Source organism: Eretmochelys imbricata, chromosome 6 (assembly GCF_965152235.1).
Source record: "Eretmochelys imbricata isolate rEreImb1 chromosome 6, rEreImb1.hap1, whole genome shotgun sequence".
NCBI classification, from domain to species: Eukaryota; Metazoa; Chordata; order Testudines; family Cheloniidae; genus Eretmochelys; species Eretmochelys imbricata.
Window position 1 is genome coordinate 10,914,306 of NC_135577.1, and position 27,500 is coordinate 10,941,805.

General features: G+C 51.6%; 1 protein-coding gene across 2 annotated transcripts; it reads right to left on the reverse strand.

Moving 5' to 3' along the window:
- Positions 1-906: 906 nt before the first annotated feature.
- P2RX3 (purinergic receptor P2X 3) lies at positions 907-27,488 on the reverse strand. Of its 2 annotated transcripts, XM_077820807.1 has the most exons (13): positions 27,417-27,488; positions 25,681-25,800; positions 23,130-23,265; positions 8,952-9,023; positions 8,638-8,704; positions 8,119-8,212; positions 7,065-7,142; positions 5,939-6,080; positions 5,539-5,675; positions 4,901-4,994; positions 4,211-4,276; positions 2,205-2,282; positions 907-1,921 (listed from the first exon to the last, which is right to left on the reverse strand). In XM_077820807.1, exons 2-13 carry the CDS (start codon positions 25,797-25,799, stop codon positions 1,808-1,810), a joined length of 1,197 nt encoding a protein of 398 aa, XP_077676933.1. In that variant the 5' UTR covers position 25,800; positions 27,417-27,488; the 3' UTR covers positions 907-1,807. The 2 variants fall into 2 exon arrangements, with proteins under 2 accessions (XP_077676933.1, XP_077676932.1); XM_077820806.1 differs by lacking the exon at positions 27,417-27,488 and having other exon boundaries at positions 25,681-26,390.
- Between the last annotated feature and the right edge of the window lie 12 nt (positions 27,489-27,500).

Here is a 27,500-nt window from a genome sequence, read left to right on the forward strand (position 1 = left end):
GCTGGGGGATGACTCCCCTCTCTGTGCACTGTGAGGGAATAACACTGTGCTGCCTGGCAAGAGAAAGACAAACATGGGTCTCTCCCTGTGAAAGGCAGTGGCTGGGGAGCTAGACAGGGTTGTCCCTAGCTATTCTGGGGCCCTACGCAGCCCCCCCGCAAGGGGGGCAGGCCTCCACAGGGTGGGCGGGGTTTGGCTTGCGGGGCAGGGCGGAACCACCCCCCAGCACTCACTGGCAGCACAGCTGGGGCCGGGTTGCTGCACTTCCTGCTGCTGGTGAGTGCAGGCCCGGCCCTGCTTCAGTCCTCATGGGAGTGGGGGTGGGACTGGGGCAGAGTGGGGGCGGGAAGGGGCGGGGCAGGGGCTTTGGGGATGGGGTTGAGTGGGGGCAGGGCTGGAGTGGAGCAGGGGTGGGAAGAGGCAGGGCTAGGGCAGAGCAGGGGCGGGGGCCATGGGGAAGAGGCGTGGCAGGGGCTGGACAGCACACAGCTGCGCAGGGCACCAGGAAATTTGGAGCACCAAATTTCCTGGTGCCCTACGCAGCTGCATACTTTGTGTATGGGTAGGGACCGCCCTGGAGCTAGAAGCCTTCGGATGGTGGCCTGGCTGGACTAAGGAAGGGAAATACAGGTGCAGTCGCCCCAACTAGTGACACTAACCAGGTCCACACTGGTGGGGGTCGTGCCAGGACTGGTAAAACTTCTGCTGTAGCTGAGGGCTCAGAAGCTGAGGCTACACCCCAAGGAGAGCCCCAGCCTGAAACAGGCTAAGATGTTTCTGGTAAGCAGCAGTACGACCGCTTCCCCAAGCAGTGCGGTCATGGTGCTGAAATCTCAGCAATCTCCCTAGTTGGGCTTGAACAGATGAGCCCTGGCTCTGGCCAATCCAGCGCTGATCAGTGGTGATGGTAACACCGGCCATGCAGAACAGAAAGCTCCTGTTACATGTGCCTGCCACCTCCATGTCCCCCAGCAAGCCCTGGAGAGAGCCGCAACCTACACGCCTGCCCCAGCACAGTCCAGAGGGACACCGACAAGAAAGTGAGTTTTATTGATTAAAAAGCCCTGGCGTGGGAGAATGGAGTCAGCACTGGAGGGGGGTAATAGCATGTCCCTGGGTCCGGATGCCCTGTCCCGCCAAGGCCTGCTTCCTCCTCCTCCCCCCTCCAGAATCTGGAAATCTGCCAGGATGGAAATAGGAGCGAAGATGGGGAGAGAACCCCCCGCTGGCGAAAAGAGATCCCACACTCCCACCCTTGGGGTGCCCCTCTCAGTGCTGGAGAGAGTGCCTGAGCTGGAAGGACAGCCCCCTGCTGGGACAAGGGAACCAATCCCATCCACCCCTCCGTTGAAAGGGTGCCCTCCTGAGCTCTCAGCACCCAGCCAAACCCGGAGAGAGTGTGCCCTGCTGAGGAGCATGTGCTCCCCAGGGTGAAGAGTGCTGCCCATTTCTTGTACAGTGCCAGGCATGCTGGTAACTGAGTGGTGCCAGTACCAGCAGCCACCACATTGGCCTCTGCCTGCCATGCCTGCTCCTTGGCACTGTCCAGGTTTGATGGGGAGGGAATGGTACACGCTTCCTGAGGGAGATGGCAATGCTTTCTTGAGGACATTCCGGAGGAGAGATTTCCACCCCCTTGGCGAAGGAACCTATGAGGAAGACTCTGGTCGGTGATGAGGAAGATGGAAGAAGCAGAGGATCAGAGGAGGGGAGTGTACAAAAGATTCCCTTGCCAATGAGCAGGGGCAAGGTGCCTGCGGCAACAGAGGGCGGGCAGGAAACTGTCTAGTTGCCAGGGGCAGGGGCACTAGAGGCCGATGGAGTAGGCCCCCGAGTCGGTGGATTGCTTCTCATCGTTCCGGCCTCCCAGCATCTGGCTGCTCCTGTACACGGGGCTGTGGCACAGGGTCACATCCGTCACCTGCAGGGGGCACAGAGCTGGGTCAGTGCCCACCACAAGGGCATGGAGTGATCTCTCCTTGCCCGACAGCCAGCGCTCCCAACCCCACTCCCCCCAGTGCCCCCTTCTTGGAGAGGCTGGGACTGGAGCAGCCGGAAGCTCCCCACACAGCCAGCGCCCCCACCCTGCTCCCTGCAGCACCCCCTGCTGGGAGACATCAGGACTGGAGTAGCCAGGAGCACCCCCAGGAGCCTGCACTCCGCTCTCTGCTGGGTATGCCAGGCTCCGCCTCCCTTGGACTCACCTCTTCGAACTTCTTTGCCTTGTACTGCTCTGCGCCCTTCAGGAAGTTGAGGAGGATGATGTCGCACAGCACAGTTCCCTGCAGGGGAGGGGAGACAAGCTGAAGGGGGGCCCAGCCAGGCTCAGCAGAGGGTGTGTGTGAGTTATTGACATAATCTGGGACCATATAGATCATTGTTGCAACCAAGGTCCTGTAGTGGCACCAAATCTTGTATGAAGACGGTCAAATGAGGTGTCTAAGACAAGGTTATGATTTGCTTGTTAGGATTATGCTGTCTATATGTGTGTATCATTTTGTACTTAAAGTTATGATATTGGCTCTATACTGTCTGTATTTACAAACTTGTGCTATGGTTCTGGGGAACACCCCAGACAAGTTGGTGTCAGCTCTGCCTAGCCTGCTTGATGGCCCGTTAAGGACCATCAACTATACAATTGACCCATTGAGAGAAGGCAGATACGCCTTGCGACTCAGCAAGGTATGCAGGGACCTGCCTATGGACAGAACTCTGAGGTGTTTCCAGGCCATGTGATGGACAGCTTGTCTTTGGAACAAAGAAAGAGAGACCACATGGCAAGAGACTATAGAAAGCTGCTGCAGCTCCTCCATCTGGTCTTCAATCCTGCTTCTTACCTCTGGAGGAACCTTACTACGCTGAAGCTTTGAACAAAAGTCTGAATGACCCATCCCAGCTGTGGATGTGCTCCAGAGACTTGATTTGAACCTGCAGTTTATTCTATCACTGCTGCAAGCCTGAACCAAGAACTTTGCCATTACTGTATGTAATTGATTCCATTTCAGCACTTCTAGCTCTCATCTATATCTTTTTCCTTTTATGAAGAAACCTTTAGATTTTAGATTTTAAAGGATTGGCAGCAGCGTGATTTGTGGTAAGATCTGATTTGTATATTGACCTGGGTCTGAGCCTTGGTCCTTTGGGATCGAGAGAACCTTTTTTCTTTTACGGGGGTACTGGTTTTCATAACCATTTGTCCCCATGACGAGTGGCACTGGTGGTGATACTGGGAAAGTGGAATGTCGAAGGGAATTGCTTGTGTGACTTGTGGTTAGCCAGTGGGGGAAAACCAAAGTCTTCTCTGTTTGGCTGGTTTGGTTTGCCTTGGTGTGCAAGAAACCCCAGCCTTGGGCTGAAACTGCCCTGCTTTAAGCAATTTGTCCTGAATTGGCACTCTCAGTTGGGTCCCGCCAGAACCAGCCTCGTTACAGCGGGGCCTTCCTTTCTGGGTGTGGGGCCGTCCCCAATCACCTGGGGATGACAGGGGCCCAAAGGTAGCAGGGCAGGACCCACAGGCCAGGGGGACTCTGGGAGCAGGAGGCTGGACATGGATCCTTAGCCAAGAGAGGCTGATGAGCTGGCTTAGCCCTTCCCCTTCAGAGCTGGGCTGAGCGCAGGTGCCCGGACTCGTGTGTTCAGAGCCTACACTGCTGGAGCATCAGTAACTTCTCTCTGGGGTCCGGCCACCATTAGCAGGGACAGAGCCCTACACTGCGTGTGGTGGGTGACAAACTGCTGAATGGAGGTTAGAGCACCTCCCGTGGCATCGCCATGGTGCCATTTTGGATTCCCCCGGGCCACTGCCATGGTGCCATCTTGGATTCCCCCTGCACCGTTCCACAGCACTGTCTTGGATTCCACTGTCTTGGATTCCCACCCTGTTTCTATGGCACCATCTTGGATGCCCCCGTGCCATCACCACAGTGCCAACTTGGATTCCCCTGTGCCAACACCACAGCGCCAGAGCACCTCCCGTGGCATCACCATGGTCCCATCTTGGATTCTCTCTGTGGTTCTGCTGTCCCTGGCAAGCCTGGATTTGACCTTTGACTCAGGGCTTCACTAAGCAGCGAGGAGGCCTGCCCAGATGAGCAGCTCTTTGCTCGGCCCAGGGCCTCCCTTTTCCCTGCAGCCCGGGGCTTGCTCACCCTGGCTCCTGTGGAGCAGGCGGAGGGGAAGAAGAAGGAGGCAGAGAGACTGTTGCACTCACCACCCCGACGGAGGTGAAGGCTGCCACGGTGTTTATCAGGGTTGGGATGATGTTGAATTTCCCAGCCTGAGAGGACAGAGAGTGGAGTTAGTGGTTAGGGGAGGGAAGGTTTGCCCCTAGGACGCCACATGAGGGGGGGCCCCCTCCTTCTTCTGTACAGGGTGGTGTAACCCCCTCTCCACAGCCAGCCTCAGGATCTGTGTCCCCTCCCCTCCTGCCTTGTGGCTTCTGTTGGGCACGTGAGTCTTAGGACTCTTGTCCTCCTTCATTAAACGTGGCCACCAGGTGGCACTGCATATCCAGATGCATGACCACACCCAGCCAACTCCTCCTACACCCCATGGCGCTTCGGCAGGGGCTTGAGTCCATGCGGGGGAGTCCTCCATTCTCATTGCATGGGGAGGAGGGATAGTGAGGGGCCAACCTGGAACCCTTCTCACCAACAGGAGGTGGGGTGGCATGGAGAGTCAGGCACATGGGGGCAGTCCCAAGCCTGGACCACATGGAGGTGAGGAGGAGCTCCAATGTTTTGATTGGCCAAGAGCTACACATGCTCACAGGGTGGTCTCTACAAGCCTTGTATAGACCCCTCAGACACATTGGTGATTCCCCATCAGCTCCCTTCCCCTGTCCTAGGGCTTCAGTGCTGGTTCCTCGCAGTGACCCTGCTGGCTGCCTGGCCGTACATACGTTCCCGTAGACCAGCACATCGAAACGGATGCCGAAAGCCTTCATCAGGGTCCGGTACTCGGTGCCATTCTCTCGCCTGTAGTACTTGGCATACCTGGGGGACAGGGAGAGGGACTGTGACTTGCCATCCCCTGGTCCCCGCTGCACCAAGGTGTGCACACCGACGGGCGGCTGTGTATGAGGGGGGGGGTGACACACAGTGTGTGGAAGAAAGAGTCTGGTATGAAGGTAGTGGTTGCGTGTGTGTAGCAGGGAGGGTGTATGTAACTCGGTGAGTCAGTATGTAGGTGTGGGTGTGTAACTAGGAGAGTGTGTGTAACAGTGAGTCGGGTGTATCTAGTGTGTATGTGGAGGGCAGTGTGCGTTGTGTGTGTAGTTGGGTGTATCTGGTGTTTTAGTGTGTATCTGGAAAGCGGTGTGTGTACTTGGGAGTATCTGGTGTGTCAGTGTGTATGTAGAGGGCAGCGTACATAGTCAGGGGTATGTGCTGTGTCTGTGTGTAGCTGGAAGGTACAGTATGCCCGTGTGAGAAGAGGTATATGTGCCCAGAGAGTGTCCAAGCGAGTGAGTTAACCCCAGGGTCTCACACAGCTTTTTCCTTGTGTTTGCATGTGTGCATGTACACCCTCTGTGCTTGCCTGAAGTTGTAGCCGGGAGAGACGTTGTTCTTCTCGGAGACACTATCAAGGCGGGTGAAGGTGTAGCTGGGCACGCAGTGCTCCCATGAGCGATCCAGGTCACACACCCACCCGATCTTGATCCCCAGAATTCCTCCCTGTGCACAGAGATGGGGTGTTAAGCCAAACTACCCCAGGCAGCATCATAGAGGGGCCACTACGCTGGGTCACTGGGCGGACCCCTTCCCCCATGCTAAGGGACTGACCAAGGCCCCAGAGTCCCCTGCAGCTCCCCGCTTCCGCTGCGTGTTGAAGGACACTCCATGGAGATGGTCCTAGCTCACATGCGCCATCACACATGTGCTCTCTCCTGGCATGAGGCTGTCAGGCCACAGCCCATGGGGGAAGCCGTGAATCTCACCGTGGAGGCCAGCTTGGCAAAATCCTGGCCGGCAAAGCGGACGATGTCGCCCAGGCGCAGGATGGGGCAGAAGGGCTGGGTGACGGGATGGAAGCGGCACGTCCGGATGTCCTGGGCCGTGAGGTTGGGCAGCAGGTTACCCCTTGGAGGGAGGGAGACACAGAGAGGGGACTGTGAGAACAGGGTCCCATGGGGAAAGCCCATCCCTAACCCCACCCCATCCATAAACCCAAAGCCTACTCCCAATCCTAACCCCCTTCCATAGTCTCTAACCCTAACCCCAACCCCAACCCCTGGCTGGCTCGGCCACAGGCTCCCCTGCTGTTATTCCCAGCTGGAGGGAAATCTTGACCATCACCAGGAGGAGGGTGGCTCCAGGAGCTGGGAAGTCCTGTTTATCTGCAATGCAGCCGCTCAGACACACACAGCCTGGGGGCATGGCTCTCTGTGAGGCAGAAGGTCCAATCCTCAGCTTGCCAGATCCTGTGCTTGGGGCAGGCTCAGATGGGGAGGTAAAGGGGCTTCAGACCTGCTTTGCACTCGCCATACTCTGGGGGCCTGCCTGGTCCTCAGTATCAATTAGAGCAGCCTCAGGGCTGCATGGACTTAGACCTTACTTTCTATGGCCCATGGGGGGCAGATAACAGCCACAGTGCCATCACCCCCAGTCATGACCCTGCTTCATCTTCTATGGACTTGGGGAAAATGGGGGGGCAGAGAATAGCCACAGCGCAGACACCTGGCCATGCCCCCGTTCCACCCACTATAGGCCCTGGGGGGCAGAGAATAGCCACAATGCAGTTCCATCTGGCCAAGCCCCCAATCCACCCCCTATGGGCCCTGGGGAGCACAGAATAACCACAATGCAGTGCCACCTGGGCCATATTTCTGATTTAGTGTCTGGGAGCAGGGTGCATGCAGGGCCCTTGCCCCAGTCCCATGCCAGCTGGGGAGACTCCTCCACCATGGGTCCTCAGGGGTCATTTCCACCCACCTCAAGGCCCATCTACACTGCCAATGCAGGGCAAAGCAAATTCCATGTCCCTGAGTGTCAGCCCCTGACCCCAAGGTGAGCTGAGGCGGATGGGTCCTGTACACACCCCATGCAAATGCCCCAAGTACTCACTTCTCGAAGTCAAAGAGCGGGAAGCGGATGCTGTTCTTAATGAAGAGGGTGAAATTCTCTGCCTCCAGCATGATGGGCCTGCAGGGAGAGTGCCCCGAGAAATCACCCACATTGGATATAGGCAGGGGGCCGTGGCCTGGGGCCTGCCTGGGTGGCAATGTCCCATTCCCATCTGCCCCCCTGCTCCTGTTATTTACCCACCGCAGCTTAGGGCTCTTTGTGTCTGTGGAGTCTGTGCAGCTCCTTGCACAATCAGGGAAAGCTGTACATGGCCTGGGCTGAGGGGCGCTGATGTGATTGAGAATAATCCTGTCGGGCTGGATGGGCTCTGAGGCCAGGTACAGTGTGGATGGCAGTAGCTTGAGCTCAAGGTGACTAAACAGTAAAGATCCCTTTGGGCCTGTGGGGCAGAGCATAGTCACAGCACAGTGCCACCAGGCCATGGCCCCAATCCACCCTCTATGGACGCTGTGGGGCAGAGCACAGACACAGCACAGTTATACCCGGCCATGGCCCCAATCCACCCCCTATAGGCCCTGTGAGGCAGAGAATAGCCACAGCACAGTGCCACCCGACCATGGCCCCAGTCCACCCCCTATGGACTCTGTGGGGTACAGCATAGTCACAGCACAGTGCCACCAGGCCACGGCCCCTATAGGCCTTGGGGGGCAGAGCAGAGACACAGCACAGTACACCCTGGCCATGACCCCGATCTGTCCTCTCTTGGCCCTGGACAGCAGAGAATAACCACAGTGCAGTGCCACCTGATATACCACATTTCTGCTTCACCCCCTATGGGTCAGAGAATAGTGCACAGTGGGGTCCCCCCTTCATGTCAAGAGCTGAGGATGTGAGAGGCTCTCTGCACCTGGCCATGCGGAACAGGTGACACAGCCAAGCACAACTGCCACCAGAAGGTGGCCCTGGTACGGCGCCCCAGACTCCTCTAGGTGCCAGTGACTTCCAGGAGGGCTCTCAGAATGGGGACCCCTACGCTGACAGAACAGGGTGCTGAAGCGGGGAAAGGGGGACTGCCCCGAAGGGCCCAGCTTACGCCTGGACGGTGTCCACCTCAGCCGGGCACCAGCCCTGGATCTCACAGGTCCACAGGCTCCTGTTGTAGTTCACACACCGGCCAGTCAGGATCCCTGTGGAACCACCCCCCATTTATTAGCATCACAAATCCCACTCCCAGCCCCTCCACCCTGCCTCCTGTGCCCACATTGGTCCCTGCTGCCACCCCCACAGAGCCCAGATCCTGCAGAGAGGTTTGAGTTGGCTACCACCTCCCAGCTGGCCGGCCTGGCCTTTCGATCACGCCATGGCAACTCCTGATTTTACATCCAGATGCAGCAGGTTCAGACACTGCCAGACATCAATCCATCCATCCACCCCTTCTTCTTCCACTCATCTATTCTTCACTCTCTCCTCCCTCACCGATCCCTCTCCCTCACCCCACAGGCTGATGCTGCTCCCTCCTGGCCATCGCCCCATACTAGGGCATCCACCCACCATTCCCACATGCTAGGCCCTAGCCTCCTGTTGGAGCTGCTGTGTGGTTCTGGGTTCTTACCGCCTCCTGTAGTAGGGACAGGCCTCTGGCAATCACTGTCAGACACACAGCTGTACTTCACTTCGCTCTGGAAAAGGAGAGCAAGGGGGAGGCAGGCAGAGGGAATGAGCCCCAGGGACAGACAGGCAGGCATATAGATTGCCCCCCCCCCTTCCTGCCACCGCTCTGATGGTGGTGGGGACCCTAAATGCCCCAACACCGGGTACCTCAAGGCAACCTCTCCAGAGAATAGCTTCACTTTCAGCGGGGAAGATCAACCCTTCTTCCCCTTCCCAAGCCCTCCCACCATTCTCCCTTACTCCTCACCTGCTTACCTCAGGGCAGAAGCCTTGCACCTGGTTCTCCGTGACAATCTGCTTAGTGATGATCACGAAGACAGACGTCCCCTGCAGAGATGGGATGGGGTCAGAGAGACAGGATAGGGAAGGGCGCAGAGAAGAAACAGAGCAAGTGAAACAGCCAGGAGCTAGGGCGTGTTGAAAACTGTTAAAATTGTGATTGAACACTTTAAATTCTCTGGGATTTTTCCAGGCCCGCATGCAATCAGCATCAATCTGCAGAGAGCCCGCCTAGAGTAAGGTGGGGGGGTGAGTTGTGCTAGAGAGCAGCCTGCTTTGTTTCGCTCTGCTTTTGGTTTTAGTATGTTAAGGTTCTGAGTTCTAAGAAATAAAACCATGTTATGTGGCAGCCTTCCAGCAAGAGCATTTGATAATTTTATTAGGGCTGTCAAGCAATTAAAAAAATTAATCATGATTAATCACACTGTTAAACAATAATAGAATACCATTTAAATATTTTCGGATGTTTTCTACATTTTCAAATATCTTAATTTCAATTACAACATAGAATACAAAGTGTACAGTGCTCACATTATATTTATTTTTGATTACAAGTATTTACACTGTAAAAAAATAAAAGAAATAGTATTTTTCAATTCACTTAATACAAATACTGTAGTGCAATCTCTTTATCGTGAAAGTTGAATTTACAAATGTAGAATTATGTGCAAAAAACCTGCATTCAAAAATAAAACAATGTAAAATTTTAGAGCCTGCAAGTCCACTCAGTCCTACTTCTTGTTCTGCCAATCACTCAGCTCCAGTCTACACTATGAGTTTAGGTCGAATTTAGCAGTGTTACATCGATTTAACCCTGCACCCGTCGACACGACAAAGCCATTTTTGTCGACTTAAAGGGCTCTTAAAATCGATTTCTGTACTCCTCCCTGACAAGGGTATTAGTGCTGAACTCGACATCGCCAGGTCGAATTTGGGGTAGTGTGGACGCAATTCGATGGTATTGGCCTCCAGGAGCTCCATTGTGACCACTCTCGACTGCACTTTCAACTCAGATGCACTAGCCAGGTACACAGGAAAAGCACTAGGAACTTTTGAATTTCATTTCCTGTTTGGCCAGCGTGGCGAGCTCATCAGCAGAGGTGACCATGCAGTCCCAAAATTGCAAAAGAGCTCCAGCATGGACCGAATGGGAGGTACTGGATCTGATCGCTGTATGGGGAGACAAAGCCATGCTATCAGAACTCTGCTCCAAAAGACGAAATGCCAATATATTTGAAAAAATCTCCAAGGGCATGATGGACAGAGGCTATAACTGGGACCTGCAGCAGTGCCGCGTGAAAATTAAGGCGCTCAGGCAAGCCTACCAAAAAACCAAAGAGGCAAACAGCCACTCCGGGTCAGAGCCCCAGACATGCCGCTTCTATGATGAGCTGCATGCAATTTTAAGGGGTGCCCCTACCACTACCCCACCCCTGTCCGTGGACACCTGCAAGGGGGGAGTCTCAAGCAACAGGGATGAGGATTTTGGGGATGAGGAAAATGAGGAGGAGGAGGAGGACAGCACCCAACAGGCAAGTGGAGAAACTGTTCTCTCCAACAGCCAGGAACTGTTTATCACCCTGGAGCCAACACCCTCCCAAGGTGGGCTCCCGGACCATGAAGCCGGAGAAGGCACCTCTGGTGAGTGTACCTTTGTAAATATAATACATGGTTTAAAAGCAAGCGTGTTTAATGATTAATTTGCCCTGAAGACTTGGGATGCATTCACAGCCAGTACAACTACTGCAAAAGTCTGTTAACGTGTCTGGGGATGGAGTGGAAATCCTCCAGGGACATTATTAAGGGGACATTCAGAGGTTGCCATTCCTGCTGGGCTGTTTGCCTGTGGCCGAAAAGAAATCATCCCTGCCTTTAGCCATACGGTGGTGGGGGTAGGGGGGGTTAATGCTGAGCTGTCTGCGTTTGGCTGGGAGCAATCTTCCCTGATACTAGTCCCTAAGTTCCATGAAAGTGCCCTTACGGACGCAAAAGTTTCGCAGCCACTGGGAATCATCCCAGACCTGCAACACTATGCAGTCCTACCCAGTCTGTGCTTGTTTCCTGGGTCCAGAATTGGCGTTCCATGGCATGAGCCTGCCCCATTGCCACCAGGATGTCCAAATTGCCGGGGCCCGTACTTTGAGAGAAGTCTGTGTCCATGTCCTCATCATTCTTGTCACTGCACTGCCATCGCCTCCTCGCCTGCTTTTGCAGGTTCTGGTTCTGCACATACTGCAGGATAATGCATGAGGTGTTTACAATGCTCATAACTGCTGCGGTGATCTGAGCGGGCTCCATGCTTGCCGTGGTATGTCGTCTGCAGGAGAGCAGAGTTGCAGCGGAAGCGGTGGATTACGACAGTTAGCACCGTGCACATTTCCCGAGGAAGAACACACATACCCAGGAGCCCATGACAGACAACATGGAGAAATTCGCTATTGAGACAATAGCAGCAGAGCAGAGTTGCAGCGGAAGTGGTGGATGACAATGGTTAGCAGTCCTACTGCACCGTTTGCTGAAAGCAGTATGGGGTCCGCACAGAAAAAAGGAGTGAAACAACTGTCTGCCGTTGCTTTCATGGATGAGGGGCGACTGACATGTACTCAAAACCACCCGCGACAATGTTTTTGCCCCATCAGGCATTGGGAGCTTAACCCAGAATTCCAATGGGTGGCAAAGACTGTGGGAACTGTGGGATAGCTACCCACAGTGCACCGCTCCGTAAGCCGATGCTAGCCATGGTAGTGAGGACGCACTCCATCAACTTAATGCGTTTAGTGTGGACATACACAATTGACTGTATAAAATGGATTTCTAAAAATCGACTTCTATAATATTGACCTAATTTCATAGTGTAGACATACCATCAGACAAACAAGTTTGTTTACATTTGCAGAAGATAATGCTGCCCGCTTCTTGTTTACAATATCACCTGAAAGTGAGAACAGGCGTTCGCATGGCACTGTTAGAATCACAGAATCATAGAATATCAGGGTTGGAAGAGACCTCAGGAGGTCATCTAGTCCAACGCCCTGCTCAAAGCAGGACCTAATCCCCAACTAAATCATCCCAGCCAGGACTTTGTCAAACCTGACCTTAAAAGCCTCTAAGGAAGGAGATTCCACCACCTCCCTAGGTAACCCATTCCAGTGCTTCACCACTCTCCTAGTGAAAAAGTTTTTCCTAATATCCAACCTAAATGTCCCTCACTGCAACTTGAGAGCATGGAATCTAGCTGGCATCACAAGATATTTATGTGCCAGATGCGCTAAAGATTCATATGTCCCGTCATGCTTCAACCACCATTCCATAGGACATGCTGATGGGTTCTGTTTGATAACAATCCAAAGCAGTGCAGACTGATGCATGTTCATTTTCATTATCTGAGTCAGATGCCACCAACAGAAGGTTGATTTTTTTTTTTTTTTTTTGGTGGTGGTGGTTCAGGTTCTGTAGTTTCTGCATTGGAGTGTTGTTCTTTTAAGGCTTCTGAAAGCATGCTCCACACTTCATCCCTCTCAGATTTTGGAAGGCACGTCAGATTCTTAAACCTTGGGTCAAGTGCTGTAGCTATCTTTAGAAATCTCACATTGGTACTGTGACGTTGCACTCCATATTTTTATAAAAATATGTTTATAAGTGTGGATATGATGTAACTGGAATATGCTTTATGAAAGAGGTATCTTGTAAGGTATCATTACAAAGCTTATAATCTACTGACTGTGGTCATCCTTTTTGTATGAATGTATCATTCTTGTATCTGAAACTAGGAATATTAAATATAACTCTGAGGTCCTACTGTAATTATGCAAAGTGTGGGCCATTAATGGTAGTTTGGAATCTTGATGCCTCCCATCAACCAGGACAATTGGTTGTAAATGGCTCTGTTTACTTGTAAGACTTCCTGTATACATGTGTGCCAGCACGTGGGTAATGAAGCCTCACAGGACATGTGATCATGTCACCTGAACTGGAATACATCTTTAACCTGGTGCTTTTCCATTTAGAAGGAGAGGTGGGGACTCAGAGACAGACAAAGATTCCCGCCTTGTGCTAAAGCTATTAAAGGGGGTGGAACAGAACAAAGTGGGCTGCAGTCATGAGAAATCTCCTAGTTACCACCTGAGCTGGAACTAACAAGAACTGTACCAGGGGAAAGGATTGGGCCCAGACTAAGAAGGAGTCTAGTCTGTGAAAGAAGCTTATTGGAACATCTCTGAGGGTGAGATTTACCTGTATGCAGATTCTCAATGTATTAGGCTTAGACTTGCGTGTTTTTGCTTTATTTTACTTGGTGACTTACTTTGTTCTGTCTGTTATTACTTGGAACCACTTAAATCCTACTTTTTATACTTAATAAAATCACTTTTGTTTATTATTAAACCCAGAGTAAGTGATACCTGGGGGAGCACACAGCTGTGCATATCTCTCTATCAGTGTTATAGAGGCCGGACAATTTATGAATTTACCCTGTATAAGCTTTATACAGAGTAAAGCGGATTTATTTGGGGTTTGGAGCCCATTGGGAGCTGGGTGTCTGGGTGCTGAAGACAGGAACACTTTCTGAGCTGTTTTCTGTTAAGTCTGCAGCTTTGGTTCAGACCCTGGGTCTGTGTTGCACCAGGCTTGCATGTCTGGCTCAACAAGACAGAGTTCTGGAGTCCCAAGCTGTCAAGGTTCCTTCCCCACTCTGAACTCTAGGGTACAGATGTGGGGACCTGCATGAGAACCTCCTAAGCTTACTTTTACCAGCTTAGGTTAAAACTTCCGCAAGGTACAAAATTTTTTTACCCTTGGATTTCCATTGCCACCACCAAATTTTATCTGGGTTTACTGGGAAACGTGGTTTGGACATGTCTTTCCCCCCAAAATCCTCCCAACCCTTGCACCCCACTTCCTGGGGAAGGTTTGGTAAAAATTCTCACCAATTTGCATAGGTGACCACAGACCCAAACCCTTGGATCTGAGAACAATGAAAAAGCATTCAGTTTTCTTACAAGAAGACTTTTAATAGAAGTAAAGGAATCATCTCTGTAAAATCAGGATGGTAGATACCTTACAGGGTAATTAGATTCAAAACATAGAGAATCCCTCTAGGCAAAACCTTAAGTTACAAAAAAGACACACAGACAGGAATAGTCATTCTATTCAGCACAGTTCTTTTCTCAGCCATTTAAAGAAATCATAATCTAACACATACCTAGCTAGATTACTTACTAAATTCTAAGACTCCATTCCTGTTCTGACCCCGGCCAAAGCATCACACAGACAGACAGACCCTTTGTTTTTCTCCCTCCTCCCAGCTTTTGAAAGTATCTTGTCTCCTCATTGGTCATTTTGGTCAGGTGCCAGCGAGGTTACCTTTAGCTTCTTAACCCTTTACAGGTGAGAGGATTTTTCCTCTGGCCAGGAGGGATTTTAAAGGGGTTTACCCTTCCCTTTATATTTATGACACAAGCCATCAAAGAAAGTGGGCTCAGAGGTAGTTTCAGCACATCAGCTGACAGTCCCAAGAGGGTTTCTGTGACCGAACCCATCACAGGTACCTTCTTTGCGCTTTGTGAAATCTGCAGTGAATGTGTTCTTAAAATGAACCACATGTGCTGGGTCATCATCCAAGACTGCTATAACATCAAATATATGGCAGAATGTGGGTAAAACAGAGTAGGGGACATACAATTCTCCCCCAAAGAGTTCATTCACAAATTGAATTAACGCGTTATTTTTTTAACATGCGTTATCAGCATGGAAGCATGTCCTCTGGAATGGTGGCTGAAGCATGAAGGGGCATACGAACGCTTGGCGTATCTGGCACGTAAGTACCTTGCAATGCCAGCTACAAAAGTGCCATGCAAATCCTGTTCTCACTTTCTGGTGACATTGTAAATAAGAAGAGGGCAGCATTATTTCCTGTAAATGTAAACAAACTTGTTTGTCTTAGCAATTGGCTGAACAAGAAGTAGGACTGAGTGGACTTACATGGTTTTGTTTTTGAGTGCAGTTATGTAACAAAAAAATCTACATTTGTAAATTGCACTTTCACGACAAAGAGATTGCACTACAGTACTTACATGAGGTGAACTGAAAAATACTATTTCTTTATTATTTTTACAGTGCAAATATTTGTAATAAAAATAATACACACTTCAATTTCAATTACAACACAGAATACAATATTTGTGAAAGTGTAGAAAAACATCCAAAATATTTAATAAATTTCAATTGGTATTCTATTGTATTACAGTGCGATTAAAACTGCGATTAATTGTGATTAATTTTTTAATCACGATTAATTTTTTTGAGTTAATCACGTGAGATAACTGTGATTAACTGACAGCCCTAATTTTTATCTAACTGCTCAGCCTGTATGCCATGAACACAACAGGATCGATGTGATTAATGACATGTTAGACATGAGTGAGGATTGAATGAGAGATCTCAAGAGCGCATTCCCTTTCATTCTGACTCCTGTGTCCCCCCTCTGCTGAGCAGTGGCAGATATCCAGGGTCTTGCAGATCAGTTTCCCAGATGAGGGTAAATCAGCAATACAGCATCTGGGTCTTTCCTAAAGATCTGCTCTCACTGCAGAGATAACTTGAGTGATGCTGGTGTTAGCTCCTCTTGAGTCAGCTCAGCTCCAGTGAGAGCTCCACACTGCAAAATGACACTGGCCTGCAAACGTGAGCTCACTTGAGCTGTCGCCTCTCCCACCAACACTGGAACCAGGGGCAAAGGTATAGGGGACCATTCCCCTCCCCACTTTTTAACAAAAGAAACATATGCATTATGGGAAAAATAATTGTACTGCTAAAGGGCAAGACACACTGTGTACTCCTGGGGGAATTCTGCGCCACTGCACAAGTGTAGAATTCATGTCCCCTGCAGATTTCTTTTTTCCATGTAGAATAATAGATTCTGCCAGGGAGGCACTGCAATTACACCTTTCGCCCACCAGGGGCTGCTGTGGCGCCAGAAGAGAAGGCAGCTGGCTCACCACCGGAGCAGATAGCTGCAGAGAGGGAAGTGGCACTTTGGCCTTGGCCCCCCACTTCTACAAAGATTCCAGTGTCCTTGGCCTCTCCCCTTCTTGGGCTGGCTAGCTCAGCTTAGGAGCACCACCGCGACCGAGGAAAGGATCTGTGAGGATGGTGTGGATTGAACCCTCAGCAAGTTTGCAGATGACACTAAACTGGGAGGAGAGGTAGATACGCTGGAGGGTAGGGATAGGATACAGAGGGACCTAGACACATTAGAGGATTGGGCCAAAAGAAATCTGATGAGGTTCAACAAGGACAAGTACAGAGTCCTGCTCTTAGGACGGAAGAATCCCATGCACCGCTACAGACTAGGGACTGAATGGCTCGGCAGCAGTTCTGCAGAAAAGGACCTAGGGGTTACAGTGGATGAGAAGCTGGATATGAGTCAACAGTGTGCCCTTGTTGCCAAGAAGGCCAATGGCATTTTGGGATGTATATGTAGGGGCATTGCCAGCAGATCGAGGGATGTGATTTTTCCCCTCTATTCAACATTGGTGAGGCCTCATCTGGAGTACTGTGTCCAGTTTTGGGCCCCACACTACAAGGAGAATGTGGAAAAATTGGAAAGAGTCCAGTGGAGGGTAACAAAAATGATTAGGGGACTGGAACACATGACTTATAAGGAGATGCTGAGGGAACTGGGATTGTTTAGTCTGCAGAAGAGAAGAATGAGGGGGGATTTGAAAGCTGCTTTCAACTACCTGAAAGGGGGTTCCAAAGAGGATGGATCTAGACTGTTCTCAGTGGTATCAGATGACAGAACAAGGAGTAGTGGTCTCAAGTTGCAGTGGGGGAGGTTTAGGTTGGATATTAGGAAAAACTTTTTCACCAGGAGGGTGGTGAAGCACTGGAATGCATTACCTAGGCAGGTGGTGGAATCTCCTTCCTTTGAGGTTTTTAAGATCAGGCTTGACAAAGCCCTGGCTGGGATGATTTAGTTGGGGATTGGTCCTGCTTTGAGCAGGGGGTTGGACTAGATGACCTCCTGAGGTCCCTTCCAACCCTGATATTCTATGATTCTATGTGTGCGTGGACAGGGCTCCAGTTGAGGCAACATTGGAGCTAACTCTGCACTGAAGATCAGCACTGGGGGAAAAATCACCCAAAACCTTTTTTGGGTGAAAAATGCAGATGCCGTGCCTCCAAAACATTTTGTAAATTCAGGGTGGTTTTGCTGAGTTGTTCATATCAGTGGGTGTATTTTTACAAAGTCAGAACATTTTGTTTAGACATTTGCTCAGTGAAACCTTTCCACCTTTTTAGTGCAGAGCAGATTTTCCTTTCAAAACTTCCATCAATTTTTTTTCCTAAAAATTATTTAAAATCCACTTGCAATCAAAACAAACTGTTTTATTCTATCCAAAATGATTTTTTCCCCCAGTTCACTGAAAATTTCAAAACACTTCATTTTTGGGTGGACCTGAAACATTTTCTCCCCCAGCCCCTACTTTTCCTATTTGCCAATGAACCCAAAATGTTGTTGGTTCCTGAAGGTAACTTGCATGGGAGGGTGTGTTCCTCCCTGGAGACAGGCCTCACAGCTTGCTCCTGACCATGCACGTGTTGCATCTGATCAGCCCTGATCATGTCTTGCATAGCTGGCAACCCCCTACCTAAAGCCTCACCCCCCCACCCCAGGAACTCTGGGATCTGTATGAGGCACCGTGTGTGGGTGGTGGGCTCAAATCCTAAACCTTGTAGATTCTGAGCAGGGCTTTGCATTCGATCCAGCAAGCTGGTGGAGCTCACGCCCTGGGTCTGTTGCGGTCTCTACTTACCAGGCCAGTGGGCAGCTGGGTGCTGTATGAGCTGGAGTTTCCATGTAGGTTTTCCTACCAACCCCAGCTGGCTAAACGTTCACTGTGGTCTCTATAGCACAACCTGTGGACAGGGATCCAGTCCGAGCCAGAGGGCACATAAGCAATAACAACTGCTGTTCTACAGCATTCTCAACCACAGAGCCCAGCGCACATTACAAGGGAGTCCCTGCCAGGGGAGCTGTAAGCCCTCATATGTTTTGATTGTGCAAAGATGATCCAAAAGCGAACCCCAATTTGTTCCCCAGACTGCTGGGTCAATAGCACAAGGATTACTCTCAGCACGCTGGAAATTGAGGCTAGATGCAGACAGCTTTCGCAAACCCAAGGGTTTAGTCTTCGCCAGATTGAAGCTAGGGCTCATCCATCCTGTGATATCAGAGAAGCAAAGCGATCCCAGACAACGTGAGTGACAACTGTGTCAGTGGTTGTACCAGAGTGTGTGTGTGTGAGAACTTCCCTCTGATGTACAAGCCAGGATGTGAAATTTTTAGTAGCAGTATGAGATTAGTAACTGAGACCAGGGCCCTGTTGTGCCAGGTGCTGCACAGACACACAGTGAGAGACAGGCCCTGCCCCAGCTGAGATCAGGGCCCCATGGGGCGGGGCGCTGCACAGACACACAGTGAGAGACGGGCCCTGTCCCAGCTCAGATCGGAGCCCTGTTGTGTCCCTGCCTTAAAGTGCTACAATCTGAAAGACAAAGGGTGGGAGGGGAAACTGAGGCACAAAGTGGGGCAGTGACATGCGGAGGACAGTTAGCCTTCAGAATAAGCCCAGCAGCCAGCCATCCCAAGCCTGTCTCACTATGCATTGAGCAGCGGTCACCCATCACGTTCAGATGTGAAGTCCAGAAAACCAAGCATGTCTCACATGCCCACTGAGCACTCCCTTGGCCTGCCCTCCATAGGGAGCTGCAGCAGGACAGTAGGCGAGGCTGAGACACAGGGGCCATTGAGGAGGGCTTGGCCAGCCCACTCTGCCCCCTGCCTCTCAGCATGAGGCAAGCAGCCCCATGACTAGCACTCCCTGGGGCTCGCATGAGTGAAGATGACTGAATGGCACTGACCTCCTCTGTGACAGGCAGCCTCACCAGCCTGTCAGGACACACCCCCAAGTCCTTTTGGGAAGGGTTAATGATCCTGGTCCCTTTAATGACCAGAGCAGATCACGGGGCTGGTGGGAAATGAGCAAATTGCTCATTGCAGCTGAGCAGCCAAGCCTCAGGATAAGGTCAGCCTCAGCATAGCTGCAGCTACAGATTTTCAGTGTGCGTGTGTATTGGACACTGGGCCAGATCCCCAGCTCATGTCAATGGGCCATGGCTCCATTGAAGTAAATGGGCCAGATCTGCAGCCCCAGCACTAGTGGCTCCTTCTCCCAGAAACAGTGGGTCTGAAAATGCCTTTTATTTCCACAGGAAATTTTGAATTGTTGGCAAAAACAACCAGAAATCAAAATATTTCCATTTGGAAACATCACTGTGGTGCCTCATGGGAGCTGTAGTTCTGGTGCCTCATTCATCCCCTGGTTCTCCTCTCTAGGCCAGGTTTCTTGGCCAGACTACACCTCCCATGATGCACTGCAGTCTCCCCTCATGGTGAAGGGAAGTGGGTGTGTCATGAAATGAATGAGGGAGGCAACCTAGTGACAGAGGATGTGGAAAAAGCTAATGTACTCAATGCTTTCTTTGCCTCTGTTTTCACTAACAAGGTCAGCTCCCAGACTGCTACGCTGGGCATCACAAAATGGGGAAGAGATGGCCAGCCCTCTGTGGAGATAGAGGTGGTTAGGGACTATTTAGAAAAGCTGGACGTGCACAAGTCCATGGGGCCGGACGAGTTGCATCCGAGAGTGCTGAAGGAATTGGCGGCTGTGATTGCAGAGCCATTGGCCATTATCTTTGAAAACTCGTGGCGAACCGGGGAAGTCCCGGATGACTGGAAAAAGGCTAATGTAGTACCAATCTTTAAAAAAGGGAAGAAGGAGGATCCTGGGAACTACAGGCCAGTCAGCCTCACCTCAGTCCCTGGAAAAATCATGGAGCAGGTCCTCAAAGAATCAATCTTGAAGTACTTGCATGAGAGGAAAGTGATCAGGAACAGCCAGCATGGATTCACCAAGGGAAGGTCATGCCTGACTAATCTAATCGCCTTTTATCATGAGATTACTGGTTCTGTGGATGAAGGGAAAGCAGTGGATGTATTGTTTCTTGACTTTAGCAAAGCTTTTGACACGGTCTCCCACAGTATTCTTGTCAGCAAGTTAAGGAAGTATGGGCTGGATGAATGCACTATAGGGTGGGTAGAAAGCTGGCTAGATTGTCGGGCTCAACGGGTAGTGATCAATGGCTCCATGTCTAGTTGGCAGCCGGTGTCAAGTGGAGTGCCCCAGGGGTCGGTCCTGGGGCCGGTTTTGTTCAATATCTTCATAAATGATCTGGAGGATGGTGTGGATTGCACTCTCAGCAAATTTGCGGACGATACTAAACTGGGAGGAGTGGTAGATACGCTGGAGGGGAGGGATAGGATACAGAAGGACCTAGACAAATTGGAGGATTGGGCCAAAAGAAATCTGATGAGGTTCAATAAGGATAAGTGCAGGGTCCTGCACTTAGGACGGAAGAATCCAATGCACCGCTACAGACTAGGGACCGAATGGCTAGGCAGCAGTTCAGCGGAAAAGGACCTAGGGGTGACAGTGGACGAGAAGCTGGATATGAGTCAGCAGTGTGCCCTTGTTGCCAAGAAGGCCAATGGCATTTTGGGATGTATAAGTAGGGGCATAGCGAGCAGATCGAGGGACGTGATCGTCCCCCTCTATTCGACATTGGTGAGGCCTCATCTGGAGTACTGTGTCCAGTTTTGGGCCCCACACTACAAGAAGGATGTGGATAAATTGGAGAGAGTCCAGCGAAGGGCAACAAAAATGATTAGGGGTCTAGAACACATGACTTATGAGGAGAGGCTGAGGGAGCTGGGATTGTTTAGCCTGCAGAAGAGAAGAATGAGGGGGGATTTGATAGCTGCTTTCAACTACCTGAAAGGGGGTTCCAAAGAGGATGGCTCTAGACTGTTCTCAATGGTAGCAGATGACAGAACGAGGAGTAATGGTCTCAAGTTGCAGTGGGGGAGGTTTAGATTGGATATTAGGAAAAACTTTTTCACTAAGAGGGTGGTGAAACACTGGAATGCGTTGCCTAGGGAGGTGGTGGAATCTCCTTCCTTGGAAGTTTTTAAGGTCAGGCTTGACAAAGCCCTGGCTGGGATGATTTAACTGGGAATTGGTCCTGCTTCGAGCAGGGGGTTGGACTAGATGACCTTCAGGGGTCCCTTCCAACCCTGATATTCTATGATTCTATGAAAGCCCCTGACCATTCATGGGAAATGTAGTCTGGCCCAGGAGCCCAACCTACACAGAACAGGAACAAGGGGCAAATGAACTACAACTCCCATGAGGAATGAACGCAGTAATTCCTGACTGAAATATTTTTTTGAGTTTGGGGTGTTTGGTCTTTTTAATGAAAAAAATCCAAATTTTCTGAGGAAAGAGGGCACCTCGCTCAAAAAATGTGTTTGGCTGAAAACCCCATTTCCACTAAAAAACAGTTTTAATGGAAATTTTTCAACCAGCAAGTCTCTTAGATCAAAGCACCTTGATTTGATCCCTGTGCACAGAGCTGGGAGAATTATTTATTTGTATTGACAAACAGATCCTTCATCGAAAAATGCATTTTTCAGCATTCCCCCCCGAAAAATCAAAACATTTCATTTCAAGATGTTTGTGTCATTTTTCACTTTGCTTTTTTGAATTCAAATTTGCCCCATTTTTTTCAAAATTTGCAAAAAAGAAAAATCCACCCAAAAAACAGGTGATTAGAAATGAACAACGTAAACAGAATTTCATTTGACTCACCCAGGATCTGTAGACTAAAAAGCATGAGCCCCTCCTATCTCAGCTCACAGACCTGAACAGAAGCTCTGTGCAGCTTGAAAGCTTGGCTCTTCACCAGCAGAAGCTGGTCCATTAAAAGATATTATCTCATTCAGCTGTCAGCTCACAGCCAGCAGCAGGCTTTACATGATGCAGCCACTAGAGGGAGAAAGCGCCCCATACTGAGTTCTTGTGGTTTCTCCAGGAAGAGCATGACCTAGGGGTTAGACCAATTTTTGCTCCCCTCTCCCTTCCATTTCAACTACAATTTTTGCTCAGTTCTAGTTCTGTATCCTCCATCTTCCTAATTTACTCTGCACCTGCTCTGGGAATTTCCAAGCAGGAGAGCACTGTGTTTGTAGTCCCTGTTTGAGCTAGGGGAAGGAGCAGTAGCTACAATTCAATGTCAAGGCCCGTCTGTTTATCCTGAACACTGTGTGCTTGTGCACACAGCTTGTAAAGGGGGCACAGGAAAGCTGCTGATGGCTCAGAAAAATGCTATATTTAACCTCCTATGTCCTAAGCTGTTCTTAGGAGGGATCAGATATTTTGCTTTATGATTCTGATGAGGCCAAAGTAAAGGAACAGAATTCCCCTAGCTCATGGGTCCCCTCACAGATCCCCCACGCGTGTGTGTATGGGTATCTCCCCCTCCATCTTCATAAAGCTGCTGCCTTCTCCTCTTTCAACCCCCTCCTCTGCCATGACGCCCACAGATCTCTCCCTGTTCTGATCTAGGGTCCTCAACCTCTCAGAGAAGGGACTGCTGGGGTGCCACGGTTCTGTGAGGGGGCACGCAGGGGGCATTTCCTGAACGCAGGAGTACACAGGCCGACAGCTGGTTGTTTAATTGAATAAGGCACATATCAGGGATATAGTTCTTTGAATTCAAGCTTAGAGACTGAAGCAGCAGACAGTAGGGACCAGTATTCATTGTATCAATGTAGTATCAGCCAAGATCGGGGTCCCCACTGTGCCAGGTGCTGCACACATTAGCAAGAGAGAGTCCCTGCCCCAAAGAGCTAGCTAGATAAGATTAGACAAAGTATTATTAACCTCCTCATTTTCTCAGTCAGGGCAGGACCTGTCTCTCGCCGTGTGTCTGTGTAGCGCCTGGCCCCACAGGGCCTGGGTCTCAGCTGGGGCAGGGCCTGTTTCTGTGTGTATGTCCGGGCTGAGCAGAGCCCAGCATGACCAGACCCTGATCTCAGCTGGAGCCTCTAGACACTACCATAACATGAATAATAGCAATAATAATCAAGTCCCTCCAGACCTTTTGGGCATCCTTAGCTCCCATCGCACAATACCCCAGTCCTGACTATTTTTAACCACTCCTCTGGTACTGGCCCTCCAGCATGAGGATTACCTGTGGGGGTGTAACGTAGTCTGCCGTATCCATGACCCTGTTGGTGTATTTGCCGAAGCCCTTGACCTTAGTCACCACAGAGGACTCAATGGAGGTGTCCCGCACCTGGTACGCCTTCTCATGGAGAAACACCCAGCTGCGGGGGGGGGGGGGGGGAAGAGGAGAGGGACAGAGACCCACATTAGCCTCTCACCGGAGGGGCAGGCTGGGGAAACTCCCCCAAAATTCGCCAACCTGGGACAGGCTCGGTAGAGAGCTGTGAAGATCCCTTTGCACTGTCCCCAACTCTTGGGATTTTATTGGGAGTCTTTGCTGGCCTTGCTAAAGCCCCACCTCCTGGAGTCATGGGATTTAGTGACAACCTTAGGTCTTGTCTAAATGCAAATGGTTTTGTTTTCGGGTTAACTTTAGTTTTCTTCAGCCTAAACTGCATTGGGTCCACACACATATCCTGTTTTCAAACGATCCAGCATCTTGTGCCGCATTCATCAATCCGTTTTGGAAGCGGGTGAGCTCTTTCAGACTGAGTTCCTGGAATTCCCCTTTCAAAACGATCATTTTCTCCTGACCTCCCTCCTGCTGCCCTCGCACACTACACTGCTGCCCACCTGGAGCAGCTCATCTGTTTACCTGCGTTCCTTGCTGTGGGATCACCTCCCTGTTTAAACGCTGTCACACAGCCAGCAGTGCCCCTTGGCGAGCTGAGGTCACACACTTTGCTTTCATCAACAGAAACCAAATGCAAGTGTCTAGCCCTGCTGATTACCAAGAAGAACATGATAACAGGACCCCCATGTCGCCTACCAGCTCAGGAACCAGAAGGCAAAGGAATTTTATAAGATTGTTGCCTGATTTTGGGGGCGGGTTGATTCAGTAACCCCAGTTACTGAAATGACACTTCCTTCTAAAAAGCGGCAGCCAATGTTAAAATGTCCCTTTAAAATAACAAGTGAGAGGAACGGGCTCAGAGCCAGCCTGGCTGTAAAAGACACACAGAGCTCTTCTTCCTACACATCTCGTGCCACCTAGTGGCCCCCTGCAGATTCTTCTCTGCAGTTGTATCCCCACCACCTTCACTGCTTTTTCTTATAGCTCCGTGGTAGATTTTCCAAAAGTGCCCAGGTAATGGAGGATCTAACGTCCCAGGACTTAGGAGCCCGAAAAAGAGATTTTCAAAAGAGCACAAAGTCAGATTTTTTTTTTTGCAGTCACCTGGCACACGATGGGGGCCAAATTCGCCAAGCACATGATGGCTTCTGGTGCAACCTAATTGTTTACAAGAACTCAGGGCCAATCGCTAAGATATTTTGGAAATCTGGGCTTTTGTTTTGGGGCATGAAAGGGAGTGAAAGGTTTTTGAAAATCTGGCCCTGAACCTCATTGGAAATCACAGGGATTTAGGATGAAATAATCCAAAGCATCTAAGTGATTTAGGAGTACAAGTCCCATTTTCAAAAGTGCCAAGGGGATCACCGGGGCAGGGGGTGAAGGAGAGGGGGCTGTGTGAATGTCACTAGGCTGGGGGACCATGCAAGGGTCACTGGGCTGCGGGGGAAGGGGTGCATGAGAGCCACGAGGGTTGTGGTTGGGGCTAGAGGGTGCTCAGCAGCCCCATGCTGTCTGTGGTACAGCATCCCTTTTGGGGAAGGACTGGAGGTTAATTCCCTTGGCCTTCACTGATGGTGAAGAAAGTGCCCCACCCTCCCAGCCCCCCCCCCCCATGCATCCCGTCCATCAACCCTCTGCTCTGTCCTCCCAGCCCCTCCTCCCCACTCACACAACCTCTGCTGCACCCCTTCCTCCCAGCCCCACCCCCAGCTCACACAGCCCCCCAGCTCACCCTCAGCTTGCACAACCTTCCCCACCCTCACTTCTCAGATCCACACAGAGCCCTACCTCTCCTGTTCACACAGAGTCACACATACACACCAGCCCTGCTCGGACACCCAACCCAAAGACTGTCTTTACACTCTCCTGCGGGGAAGCTGATGGGCGGGGATGGGCACTGTCAGGCGGGACAGTGTGTACAACCATGCACCAAGGGCTTCTCCAAAACCAGCCTCCCACCCTTCGATTCAGCACATTGGTGGCAAAAAGGGGATAGCTGCCTCTCTAGGTGATGCTGTCTGGCCCCAGTGGTTAGGGCCAGCAGGGCTCAGACCTCTTGTGTCCCCCAGCACAGCCCCACCTGGCAATGCCCATCAGCAGCAAGGAACGGGGAGGAGAGAGACCCTTGCTGTTGGACGAGTTGATTACATTCCTCCCAGAGAGCATCTCCTCCCCACCCCGACCCCTGTGCAACCCACATGCAGGGCCGGGTCGGTGGGCAGGCGGGACTCTTTAGCCTGGGGAGTGATTCTGTGCCAAGCTGAGGTTGACTCATCCCCCAGCCTCCTTCCTCCGGGAGTGGGGCTCTTTGGAGATCAGTGTATGATGGTACCCACCCTGAAGAATAATTCTCCTGGTCCTCTGGGACGAGGCCCAAGGGGAAAGGGGTTTGGCCATGAAGCCCGAGTGCCAGGGAGACTCCCCTGGCCTGGGGGGCACTCACCCGATGAAGTATGAGATGACGAGCAGCTGCACAACCCGGTTGATCACGCCAACGGTCCAGCTCTTCACCACCACCGACTTGGTGGTCTCATAGGTGAAGAACTCAGCTACGCAGTTCATGCTGGAGGAGAGCATGGGCATCAGGAGCAGGGCGTGGCCCACCAGCCCAGGGCAGACGGGATACCTGGACTAGAGACTAGGAGGCAAGGGGTACCCCAGGGGGTGATGGATGCACAGGGCTAATTGGGAGGGCTGTCCCTTTAAGATAGGGAACAGAAGTGGAGTCTTCCTGTGCCCTGCGGCTACTCTGGGCTGCCTGGAGCCAAGGGACCCCTTTAATATACCTCCCCCCCCCACCCCTGTGGTGATGCCATCAGGGAAAGGTGGGGCTTCCTAGCCCATCCATTACCAGTTGGAGTCTCTGGGGTGTGGTGGGGGGGGGGGAAGGTCTTTAATGCATTCCATGAGTCCAGAAAGGAATCTGCTCTCTGCACATTTCATCTCAGCTCTCATCCTTCCTGCAACAGCTCTGCTGGTGCCCCTCACTTCCAACCCGAACCCCTGTTCCAGCCATGGGCTCCCCCCACCCCACCACACCCCAGCTCTGCTGGTGTCCCTCAATCTCAACCTGCAGCCCCTGGCTATCCCATCCCTGGCCCAACACACAGGCAGCTGTGGAAGAACAGCCAGAAAGGAGAGCCAGCTAAACAAATACCACACTGATTTTTCTCTGGAGACAAATTAGCAGCTGATGGAATATGCTGGGCAGTGGCAGTCCCTGAGCCTGAGGTTCTGTAATTATCCTCAGAGCATGCACAGTATGGGCTGATGCAGGGCTCTTGCTTGGCTTCCCCTGTGAGACAGATCCCCATCCCCCAGGGCCCAGGCTATCCGTGGCCCTGACCCCTCTGCTTAGGCTGCCAAGAAGGGAGTCATCTGAATAACTCGCGCCAGTGGGACTGGTGGCTTCTGCAGTGTTTGACACCCCCATTCTGCTAGAGAAAAGAAATGACCCCTGGTCGTTTCCCACAGCCCTAGGGGTGGATTTTCCAGGTCAGTTGGGGAAGGGTGTTGCGGAGACATGCAAATCCCACCAGGCCCCCTCCGAGCAGCAGCTCGCCCAGGCCACAAGCCTCCCATGGACTATCCAGTAAGGTTTGCTCCTCCAAGGCACAGGGTGCTGTGTGAGCAGTAACTGCAATGTAAGCGATGGCTAGGCTGCACAAGTATACTGCAATGGGGGCAGATGTCTGGTGTAATCTCCCCTTGCCAGACAGTTTCCCTTGGAAAGAGCACGGCAGCAGAGCGAGCCAGGCCTACGCAGAGGGGGAGCAGCCCCGTGGTTCTTTCAGTCAAGCTGTAGCAGCTTGCGAGGCCCCCAGTTTGTTAGTCACGGCGGCCTCCTCGGTCACACTAGCACAGGGATCGCAGCCTCCATTACAGTGTCCCAGTGGAGCGGTTCGCAGTTGGGGGTCACGCCGGCTGTGCGGGACCATCCAGCGAGGTCAAAGCCGGGCGAAGGGGCGGCTGAGAGTCCGGAGGGTCAAGGTGGAGATGGGAGAGGGGCCTAGGGGTGTGGTCTGGCGATACAGGCCGGGGAGGGGGGGTTGCGGGCGGTGTCTAGGAGGCTGGCGAAGGGAGGGGGCTGGGGGGAGGCTCGGTGTGCTCGCGGCCCCAGCTCCGCCTCCCATCCCGGCGCTGCCAGACAAGCTAACGCAGGACAGCTCGAGGACGGACCTGGAACCGCCCCAGAGGGCCCCATCGACCGAAGCCGCACTCGGACTCTATGGTAGGAGCAGTGCGCACGCGCGAGGCGCCCTT